The 11,857-nt window shown below is 40.1% G+C and overlaps 1 protein-coding gene across 1 annotated transcript; it reads left to right on the top strand.

Moving 5' to 3' along the window:
• The first annotated feature begins 1,234 nt into the window (after positions 1-1,234).
• On the top strand, positions 1,235-4,319 carry oxt (oxytocin). Its single transcript, XM_017697095.2, has 4 exons — positions 1,235-1,311; positions 2,014-2,136; positions 3,040-3,244; positions 3,957-4,319. Exons 2-4 carry the CDS (start codon positions 2,014-2,016, stop codon positions 4,094-4,096), a joined length of 468 nt encoding a protein of 155 aa, XP_017552584.1. The 5' UTR covers positions 1,235-1,311; the 3' UTR covers positions 4,097-4,319.
• Positions 4,320-11,857: the final 7,538 nt, after the last annotated feature.

The following is an 11,857-nucleotide window of genomic DNA, read 5'->3' as shown; positions in this document are numbered from 1 at the left end:
TAAAATTAAGCACATAGCACATAGTCTCAATAGACAAACATTGGCAGTAGATTGGGTTGTACCAATAAGCTTCTTCATACTTCATCATGCTTCTATATCTGGCAGTCTGACAGACATGTCTGGGTTTGGCAAATACCAGGAGAACATTACTTGCCTGACTGCATTGTGCCAAGTTTAAAGTTTGGTGGAGGAGGGATAATGCTACGGGGTTGTTTTTCAGGGGTTGGCCTAGTCCCCTTTGTTCTAGTGAAGGGAAATCCTAATGTTTCAGCATGACAAGACATTTTGAACAATTTTATGCATCCAACTTTATGGGAACAGTTTGGGGAAGACCCTTTTCTTTTCCAGTATGACTGTGCTCTAGTTCACAAAGCATGGTCCATAAAGGAATGATTTGGTGAGTTTAGTTTAGTGTGGAAGAACTTGACTGGGCCACACAGATCCCTGTCCTCAACCCCATCAAACACCTTTGGGATGAACTAGAATGGAGATTGAGAGCCAGGCCTTCTCGCCCAACATCGTTATCTGATCTCACAAATGCTCTTCTGGATGGATGGGAATAACTCCCCACAGACACACTCTGACATCTTTCCAGAAGTGGAACAACTCTTTATTAATACCTATGGATTTAGAATGACATGTCCTGAAAGCTCTCGTAGATGTAATGTGTTGGTGTCGCAATATTTTTAAAACAGGCAGGGCTGTGGGACCTTCAGCAGTGAAGGGACAGTGAAAATGCCTACGGCAATTCACTGTTAATATTCACAAGAAAGTGCAAAGTTTGATTAAAAACAGTATAGAACGACTTAAACTTGCAGTTACCCAAATATCACTCTGTATTTAGCGATGTCACAACAATTATAGTACAATGGTATAGTATAGTATTTAGTATATAGTAAAGGATTTTAGTGCAGCACCTACTTCTTCAACAGTGCCTTTGATAACTTTATGCTTTAAATACATATATGATCCCTAAAAAATGTCTTCCTATTACAAAGTTGTTGGTCAAACTTTTGAGCTCTTGCTCACTAAACTTTAGTTTCATGATCTTATGCACGATCACGGGCTGTCCACTAATGATTCACATCTTTATTACTGGACCACGAAGTGACCAGTCCTCTGCCCTATTCAGGTCACACAATTAATATTTGACCAATTAGGCCTGTTTGATTTAATTTAACAGGTAATGATGTGGTCATGTCATGCTTTAATGGGTAAGCAGGGGGATATAAAGAGGGTCTTCATGGCTCACGATGGAGCACTGTCCACTACTGAACTGTGCTGCCATTTCTTATCATCAGGCTTGACAACGTAAGTATGATATTTCTATGTGTTGCATTCTTGTATACAGACTATACTACAAGGTGCTGTACAGACAGAACTTTGCTGATGATCTAATTTAGTGCAAAACCATGCTTAATCTGCACCTGGGAAAGAGATATGCTTTTGAAAAAGATGGTTCTTCAAGGGTTCTTTGGTTAATGTAAAGGTTCCTAATAGTTGGGTTGAATGTGTTGTATATGATTCTTTATAGAACCTTTTAAAAATAGTTCTGTTTAACATCAAAAAAGGCTTGGGATTTTGTTACGATGTCAAGCTTGTAAACAATAGAAGAACCTTTTTTTGTTATTGCATAGAACTATTTTTATATATATCATGAACAGTACAATCTCCATCAATCTGAAGAGCCATTTGACCATGCATTTTCAGCCTAATCTCTATGTGCCACATCTAGAAATTTATGCGTAATGTAAAGGGCAGCAAGCCATTTCAAATTATGTCAAAAAATGAAAAATGGTTTTGTTCCGACAGCAGGAATTATGTTCTACACACACATATATATATATATATATATATATATATATATATATATATATACACAAATATATGTAAATATATATACATATAGATTTACATACATAGATTTATATACATATAGGTTTAATATTTGATTGTTTGTTGGGATATTATCTGCTTAATTTTACGTTTTTCTGCCTTGTCTCTGCCACACAGATGTCTAGAACAGCATTCTCAGCCTTTTGCTTTCTGTGCCTGTTGTCTGTCTGCTCTGCGTGCTACATCTCCAATTGTCCCATTGGTGGGAAAAGGGCAGTACAGGATTTTCCCCCTCGACAGGTTTCTGCATGGCCTTTCATTTACTTTTCCATGAAAACATTTGTAATCAACGTGTGACCAGGGTCCTCTCTGTGTGGAGTTTGCATGTTCTCCCCGTGTCTGTGTGGGTTTCCTCCGGTTTCATCCCACAGTCCAAAGACATGCAGTCAGGCCGATTGGACATGCTAAATTGCCCCTGGGTGTGAGTGTGTGAGTGACTGTCTGTGTCTGTCTGTCTGCCCTGCGATGGACTGGCGACCTGTCCAGGGTGTATCCTGCCTTTCGCCCGAAGACTGCTGGGATGGGCTCTGGCACCCCCCCGCGACCCTGACGGAGAAGCGGCTTAGGAAATGGATGGACGGACGGATGGATGGACGTGTTAATAATATAAGAAATTAGGTTGTAGATTACATTAATAAAATGTAGTCAATGATTCTAGTATGTTAATCCTGAATAACTTCACTTGTCAGGAAAGTAGGAAGCTAAAAGAAATACCTTTATGAGTGTATGCAAAAATTTTGGCGCCCCTGGTGAAATTACGTTTTGTTGATTTTCTAAGTAAAATGAATACACCCTCTATAGAAAATACACTTCTGCACCTTTTAATGCACAGTTACTGTTTATATGCTAAATTGAACATATTGAAATTTAAGCCGCTTATCTTTCTGGGTCGTGGAGGGAGCTGGAGCCTACCTCAGCTGACATTGGGCGGAAGGTAGGATACACCCTGGACAGGTTGCCTAGTCCATTGCAGGGCTATAGAGGAGGTAGAACTATAGAAACAGTAATGGAAAACAAAAATAAAGTTTAGAATGATGGAACTAAAGCTACAACCCATGTTTACTTTAATATAAAGAAAAAAAACTATTTGTCATGGTATGATTTATGTACATCATTTTAAAGAGTTGCCTTGTCCTCATGTAGTGTATGGCGTGCGGTCCTGGAGATAAGGGCCGGTGCTTTGGCCCCAGTATCTGCTGCGGTGAGGGAATAGGCTGCATACTGGGGGCTACAGAAGCTCTGCGCTGTTTGGAGGAGGACTACCTTCCCTCACCGTGTGAGGCTGGAGGAAAAGCCTGCGGCCCTGTGGCAGGCCGCTGCGCTGCTCCAGGAGTCTGCTGCGACTCAGGTCAGTCTCTGTAAGGGGTGTCACCATCCACAAATTTTACTATACAGTATACAAATATTGTGATTTTGGCACTACAATATGATACATTTCTAATACACGAATAAAAATGAAATGATACTTTTAAAAACTGTCAAGTTCAGTCATGTAACAGAAATAGGGGAATGTAAGTTAGGAGCCGTGCCTGACAACTCGTCTTTGTCTAAAGTGGTGAGATTGCCCTGCATTAAATAAAACCCCACTCTGTTCCATCAGCACTACCCGCTGTGCTATATCAACCATATTGTGTTTATGTCTATATGACATGGATATCCCTTTGGATATCCCTTTCCAAAACTCCTTTTCTGTTGAATAGCGGTGTGGTCAGATTTTAAAGCGTGGCAGTGACATGCTTTGTTCTTGAGTTTGAGACTTTTTGAGAGTGTATCCATGATGTAACCCAGGACACTGCGGAAATATACGTTTTTTTATGGTTAAAATATCTTTACATTAGCATTCAGAAATTTGGAATCACAGGTCATTTCATTAACTGTTGTTATTATATCCAGTTTTAGCTAGATTGAAATACTAGACACCAGAATGTATTTTATAATGTTTTATTCAAAGTTTTTTGGAGAAGTCTACGAAGTCACGAGATGATAAATTATATACTGTAATTATTTATTTGTAATTTCTTCTTAAAGTTATTTGTGATGATTTCTGTTAATACCAACAGACGGCTGTAGCATCGATCAGTCATGTCTGGATGGGGAAAGTGACATCAACACCATTGGTCAAACGGCCAGCAGCAGGGACCTCCTTCTGAAACTTCTTCACTGGACGAATTATGCGCAGCCCTACAGGCCCTACCAATGAGTTTCCATTCAGGGATGACATTGTTGTAGGAGAAGAAGCAAACACCAGCCATGAAGACCGTGCAAGACCATAGTCTACCTTTGTACATAGTTTTTGTAAAGTCAGAAAATCCTAGATGCAAAAATGATCTGAAATGAAAATGCTATTGTATTTTGCTGATTTTGCTCTGTTGTGTCTATACTTTTCTGCAACTATTAAAGCCAGAGACTACAGCTGTATTAGATCCAGTGTCTGATTTATAAGTATTTTTAAAACAGCAGAATCATCTTCCAAATGAGAGTTTACATGACTAATATGACAATGCAAAATATAGAGCCTGCTGTAGTATGACTGTCATGATAAAACCTCATAACTCATACTGTGCAAAAGTCAGAGACCACTCTTCATTTATTTGATTTCCAGTCAAAAGATTCAAGATTCAAGATTCAGGAGTTTCATTGTCATATGCACAGCAGAACAGGCAGTTGCACTGTACAATGAAATTATTACTTTGCTGTTCCTCCATTCACCAAATATAATCTTAAGAGAATAGAAAAAAAAATAAAATTAATAAAATTATAAAATGTATTAAATATAAAATTAAAGTTACACGTGCATATGTGCAAATATGTAGAGCAGCTATTAATAAAGTGCGTCAATTAATAGATGAAAACAGTAAACAATATTATTCTGGGCAAGTAATAGATGTAAACAGTATTGATCTAACAGCAGCAGTACAGTGTAGGTAAGGTGCAGTTATTGAGTGCAAGGTTAAACCAGGGGGAAGAGGTAGTAAGTGAGGTACTCACCAGCCTGATGGCCTGTGAATAGAAACTGTTGGTCAGTCTTGATCAGACTTCACACTCCTGTAACGTCTGCTTGAAGGTAGGAGTGTGAAGAGTCTGTGCTGGGGGTGTGTACTGTCCCTGATGATGTTATGGGCCCTCCTGATGACCCTGGCGTGATAAATGTCCTGGAATGAGAGGAAGGCTGCTCCTGAGATGGACTGTGCAGTTTTGATCACATGCTGGAGAGCCTTTCTGTCCTGAGCAGTGCAGTTTCCATACCAGACTGTGATGGAGCTGGTAAGAAAACTCTCAGTTGTACTCGTGTACACACTCCAATGTGCTCAAAAAAGGCTGCTCATACCTGCGAAGTGAATTGGGGTCATCTATCAGACACAATGTCCTCAGGGATACCAAAAAGTCTAAAAAAGTGATTAAACAAAGCTTCAGTGGTTTGAAAGGCTCAGTGTATGCTTGGGTTTCACCTGGGTGACTTGAAGTAAGGGAAGAGTGGGCCTAAATTATCAACTGTGCACGAATTGATTGGGGTACATACAGTTTCCTGGTGGGGCACTGACTAGGAACGGAAGTATTGGCTAACGCCTCTTCTATGGCCTTCTATGGATTCTGGAGAGCATCGGCCTTGGCATTACGAAACAGGGTCGATAAGTGAGACTGAAATGGAATCTGACAAAAAACAGGGACAATCAGGCATGACGTGCATTCAGTTGCTGTGCATTACACAGATATTCTAAGTGCTTATGGTCTGTTAAGACCATGAAAGGGTGGTTAGCTCCCTCGAGCCAATGTCACCACTCTTCTAACGCTACCTTGACCATGAGTAACTCCCTATCCCCAATACTATAGTTCCTTTCCACAGGAGACAGCTTGTGGGAAGGCTATGGGATGCAATTTCTGAAGGGTGCCTGTTCTCTGAGACAAGACTGCTCAAATGCCAGTCTCTGAAGCAACGACTTCTACCACAAAAGTTTGGGTAGGATTGGGATGTTTAAGGATGGGAGCAGTGATGAAAGCTTCTTTTAAGCATTGAAAGGCGGCCTCTGTTTGGTCATTCCATTGGATGTTCCTGGGTGAACCTTACAGTAGGTACATGAGAGGGGCTGCTATGGTACTAAAATTCCTAATGAATTGGCGAGAGAAGTTGGCGAAACCTAAGAACCTTTGCAGTTCTTTAACTGAAGTCAGAGTGGGCCATTGAACAGCTGCCTCAACTTTATGATCGTCCATGATTACTCCCTGATCACTAATTACATATCCTAAGAAGGCTACAGATTGAAGGTGGAATTCAAATTTATCTCCTTTCAAAAACAGGTTGTTATCTAACAGTCATTTCAAGATGGCACGAACGTGTTGCACATGTCATTCCTGGTCAGGGAAGTAAATTTGAATATCATCTAGATAGGCTATAAGAAACCTCTCTAACATGTCTCTGAGAACCTCGTTGATGAAACCCTGAAAAACATGAAAAACTGAGGGGTCGATAGAGAGTCCGAATGGCATCGCAAGCTACTCATAGTGCCCCCCAGTGGTCATAAATGCAGTATTCCACTCATCTCCGCCTTTGACTCGCATAATATTGTAGGCAGTTCAAATATCTAATTTAGTAAAAACTTTTGCTCCTTTTAATTGCTCTAGGGCTACTGGAACCAGGGGAAGAGGATGTGGAAAGGCCTTGGTGATTTGATTTAGGGCCCGAAAATCTATGCAATGAAAACCTCCGTCGTATTGGGGAAGTTGAGGGTCCAATAAACCCTTATTCTAAGAGCTTCCTTAATGTGCACATCTAGGGCCGTTTGTTCTGCCTGAGTCAGGGGATACACTCTGGACTTGGGAAAGGTTGGGTTTGGCTCAGACCATGAAATCAAAGGGTTTTGTCTTTCTAGCCAGGGAAGTCCTAATTTCAGTTCGAACTCAGATTGTTCCAAAACTAGGAATGACAAAGTTTCTTGTGCTGGTCAGTAAAGTCAAAGGTTTGGTGATCTTGGAAATGGTCCCCACCCCAACTGGTCCTCCATCTAACATAGCCACCTTCAAGACAGTCTGTAGATTCTCCATGGGTATCTGTAGTCACTCAACTAGCTGGGCATGCATGAAATTTCTCTGGAATGTATGAGGGCTGAAAGAACAAGAGAATGTAAATATTGATAGTATATATTGACAGGTAATGGAAACCTTGGAAACCAAGGAAACCCCTTTGTGGGAACTCTCACCACATTAGCACATGGAGAATGAAGTACACTGCCTTGATGAAGTTTCAACAAAAATTCCCTACTAACGTTACCTTCATATGGGTGGTCAAACACCATCTTTCAATGAGGAATTGGGCATAGGACAAATGGTGAATATGGGTCCAGCTAGCCATAGCCCATTTGAAAGCTTTATCAGCTAGCCTGGAAAAAATTAAGGATATCTTGGCCTTATCAGTACTAGCTGGGGTAAAAACCCTCTGCATTTGTAAGGAACACCTTCAAATTTATCTGGTTTACTAACAGGGAACATAGCATGAGAGATTTAAATGGGAGCCATAGGAGTAGCGGTGTTGACATCTGGTTCCGTCAGGCTTAGAGTCTGCAGGTGACTACTCAACTATTAAACACTGGTGGCTAGCTGGGCCAACTGAGATTGTTGTTCTGCTTGCTGGTGGGCTAGTGATTCTAGGGAGAGAGTCACTCCAGAGAGAACCTGCTGATGTTGGCCGAGGAGTTGTCCTTGCTCCATGAAAGCTTTTTGACAAGCTTCTGGGTCCAAAAGTCGAAGAAAACCAAGCAAAAAGTCAAATGCATGATAATATCTACAGGAAAAAACGCTCAGTAGTTTCACAGGGAAAGCACAGGGAAGACTAACACTGACTAAAGCCCGGGCTTAAAAACTAAACTATCGTAGTCATATGACATAGACACAGCTGAAACATACTAGTATTTGGGTGAATGTGAACGCTGATAGGAGCACGAGGACCGGTCAGGAGTCATGGGACTTTGGTGGGAAGTCTGGGTATTGGAGTCAGATTGGTGTCAGATTCTGGGTGTGAGGGAAGTAGATCCGCCACTTGATCCTGCAGTGGGTTCTGGGAGATGTACCTCTTGTCCATCTCAGGACAGGCTGAATGCGTGACAACACTCTTTGCATTTATTACAGCTTCCGTTGTTTTTGGGAGACTTGCTTTGTTATGTCTGCCACTGAATATACTGTGTATTTCTCTTTTTCATCAAGGTTAGAAAGGACATATTTTCCTGGCGCCTCATTGCAAAGGACATTGATGTGTGCAGCTTTATTGAGGAGCTCAGGAGCAAAGTGAAAAATGTTAGTGAAATTTGAGTATATGTTGCTATGTTGAAAATGTAATGTATTTGTATTTTTTGCCTTAATTCCCTAAGTTACCTATGTTTTAAACAGACCCAAAGCAAAGGAACATGTGGCACAAGCCAGTGATCTAAGGCATTTTAGACTGCCCAAAGGGCTCACAAACTTGAAGAGGGCCTTGAGGTGGCTATCTGCAGACATGGAATGCTATTCAAAGTTCCCAATATGTTCAGGGAGAAATATTTGGCTATCCCTTGTTTCTGCAGAAGGAGCTTCATGCCGCCACAAATGTGTACTTCTATTGCACAAATATAGCTTGCAATATTGTTGTACCTTAAGAAGGTGTTAGTCTTCATACCAGAAGTATGTTCTTTACTGCAAATGAGTCCGTTCTTGTCTGTGATGCATGCCAAGGCCCATTCAACAAAGTGGAAGATCATCATGGAGTTTTTGGTGGTCTACAATGGCAGAAATCTGGAGGGTGCTGGCATCACTGTGCCCTCAAACAAAGTACATGACAAAATGTGGTGTGTGTTTTGCTATATGGAAATACATACGATTGTTTTATTCTATTAATTATGCTTAGTCTGTGTTTATGTAATCAACAATGTTCCTTTTTAACACTGAGATTTTCAAAACACAGGCTGTTTGCAAGGTTGATATAGCATCTTGGAAGCCACAAAACATGTGCAGTGAGCTTGTTGGCCTGACACAGTAGTGGAACAGAGAGTCCATGATGTCAGTGGGCTACTAATCGTACAGTATTACATGACACACTTCTAAATCAGGCCTTGGATCTCATATGATCTACTCTGCTGAAAAGCCAAGTTCTGAATGCTTGGTTTAAATAATCAGATGCTCATGAAGGCCTTGATTAACAGGATTAGGTTTGATTCATTAGTGATTAGATCTCTAGGACTGCATCTAAAGCCACATACTACTACACTGAACATGCTGTACTAATCAGTTTACATCTAATGGAGGTCCTGTTTCTCACATATTGCTCTGTATTTAATATGCATGATATCATGCATGATATAGTTCTTAGTTGGTGTTTTTTCTTTTCCTGTTTTTACCTCTGTTTGTCCGCTCATCCATTTTGCACATTGTATTTGATTTCCAAAATATTTCTTATATTAACTTATATTATAAATATTATGTTAACTCAAAAATGTAAGACAACCCAGTTATTACCTTTTTTAACTAAATTGTTTATCAGTGCTGTGTTTTCCTGAAGCCATTTTTTGCTTGACATAAAATTGCAGGTAAGAGACATGTATAATAACCGGCCTGTGGACAATGTCAAATGGGTTACATAAAATAGAACAGCTGCTCAGCAACAAAGCCCAGAAGCAGAACTTATTTCCTTTTACTATCAAAAAAATACCAGCTTAACTACATATGTTTTAGTTTTTATAGGTAATGTGTTTCATGTTAATGAATTAAACAAATATTTTAATCTCAGAGCTACCACAAAACGATGTTACAGATAACCTATTCGTAGCCAGTTTGTGTAATGTTTCTTTGTGATGGTACATTTAAAGACATTTTACACTTCAGATGTCTGATTCCTTTCAACCACTGTTCTTTTTCTCTGTAAAGGCTCATTTTACATCAAACCACTCTGTTCTGGGGTCTAGAGTCAGGCCTTAACAGTAAATGAGAGTGGGCTCTCTCCCCAGACCTGCTGTCAGATCAAACACCAGACCTCATTTAAACCACAAAACAACTGAGGATTACTTTCTTAAAAGTCTCAAGAGGCTGAGCTAGGGTGATGGCTTCAGGGAGGAGTCTACAAAAACAGCTAATAGTGTTAAACTAACTAAACATGAAAACAAAAAGAAACAAAAATGAAAAAAGCTGCTCTAATTCCCAACTTCAAATACAGGAGAAAGGGGTCGTCAGAATAAATGCCACTCATTGCCTACTTTTTCCAAATTCACAAAGTCTAGTTAAGCTTTTATATATTTAACAATGGAAGTGAAGAGAAGCAGAGTGGAGTAGAGTTTTGCTGGCCTGGACAGGCGCACTTCCAGGCAGAGAGCCCTGAACACTAGTCCCCCAGGTAATGGCTTGCTGACTTCTTTTATGCAGGAGGGCGCACTCTTGTGGTCATTCACAAACCTAATGCAACATACAAGGGAGAAAACCCAAAATGCCAACAGTAAGCACACTTGAGGAACACTATAACAAGGAATCATAACATGAATTACTTACAAGTCACAAAATACAGTATGTGACTGAATTGCATCTCCACAAAAATATTGAAAAACTAACCAAATCTTGTCAGGTGGCTTACCATCCCTTCGCCTTTTCAGCCAAAAAAAGCATTCGTTACTGGATAGGATAGATAGGCCTTGGCGTAGGGGTCAAAGTGTTCAGGGTATTACCTTTGATACAAAATTCCCTTATTTGTTTTACTATTTCAGGATCCAAATTGAGCTCAAAGTACTTGAAAGATGGAAAGCTTCAGGTCCAAAGTTTCAAGTGCCAACATTTACAGCTGCTTTAGCTAACTTTACTATGACCAAAAACCATGTTGGTCATGATAGTCACAAAACCAAAGTTACAGAGCGTGATGGGGCAAAATGCCCCTGCCCTCAAGACGGATGTCCATTTAGCTACTGTAGGAGTAAACCTAACTCATACATGGCTTGAGGATGGTGAAGCTTAAACCCACACAATTTCAGGGGAAAACTGTAGAGCAGTTAGTTTTCCTTTTATAGCACAAAAATAAATGTCCATAAAAAGCGGCGTCCTGCCCACAATCCCTACATTATATACAACTACATAACACATAACCATTATATTCACCTATATAACCATATATATTGTCCTGCCTCATAAACAATATCATATAACAAAATTTAAAACAAAATTGATAATAAATTTATGTCAGAATGATTTTCATCCACTATAAAAAAGACAAATTACACAAATGACAGTAAAGCAATAACAACAACAGCAACAACAACAAAAACAACAACAATAATAATTCAAAAAGAAATGTTCCAAATCTACCTGTCCAGGGCGTATCCTGCCTTCCGCCCGATGACCGCTGGGATAGGCTCCAGCTCCCCCCTGCGCCCCTGAGGGAGAAGCAGTTTAGAAAATGGATGGATGGATGGATGGTCCGAATCTAACTGGTAATGGAAATTATTAGTGCAGAAAGAAATTCATGCCTGACTGCAAAACTCTCAAAAAACAAACAAAAAACTCTAATTCTAGCTAGTCAGTAAAACTATACTGATTTTACTTTTTGTCATCAAATTTCAAAGATCACTAGAATAGTGCATTTCTTAAAAAAGCGGAGTGATTGCGCAGGGTAAAGGGTTTGAGAAGGGTTGCTAAGGTGTGGTATTTTACAATGATATTTTATATCGTTGCTAGGGTGTTGATAGGTGGTAACTGTGGAAAAGTTTTGTTAGCCAGTTTCTAAGATATACAATATGGGTGCTAAGGTGTTGCAAGATGGTTGCTATTGTATCCTAGATGGTTGCTATAGTGTTACTAGGCAGTTGGTATTGTATCCCAGGTGGTTGCTAGGCAGTTGATATGGTATCTCAAGTGGCTGCTAAGGTGTTGCTAAGCAGTATCTGTGGTATCCCATGTGGTTGCTAAATTGTTGCTAGGCATAGAGTACTGGGGGTTTGTTTAGTCATTGGTAGGGAGCTGC

This window comes from Pygocentrus nattereri, chromosome 23 (genome assembly GCF_015220715.1).
Source record: "Pygocentrus nattereri isolate fPygNat1 chromosome 23, fPygNat1.pri, whole genome shotgun sequence".
In the NCBI taxonomy this organism is placed as follows: domain Eukaryota; kingdom Metazoa; phylum Chordata; class Actinopteri; order Characiformes; family Serrasalmidae; genus Pygocentrus; species Pygocentrus nattereri.
Note: the sequence above shows the minus strand (reverse complement) of the source record. Positions and strands in the feature narration are given on the sequence as shown.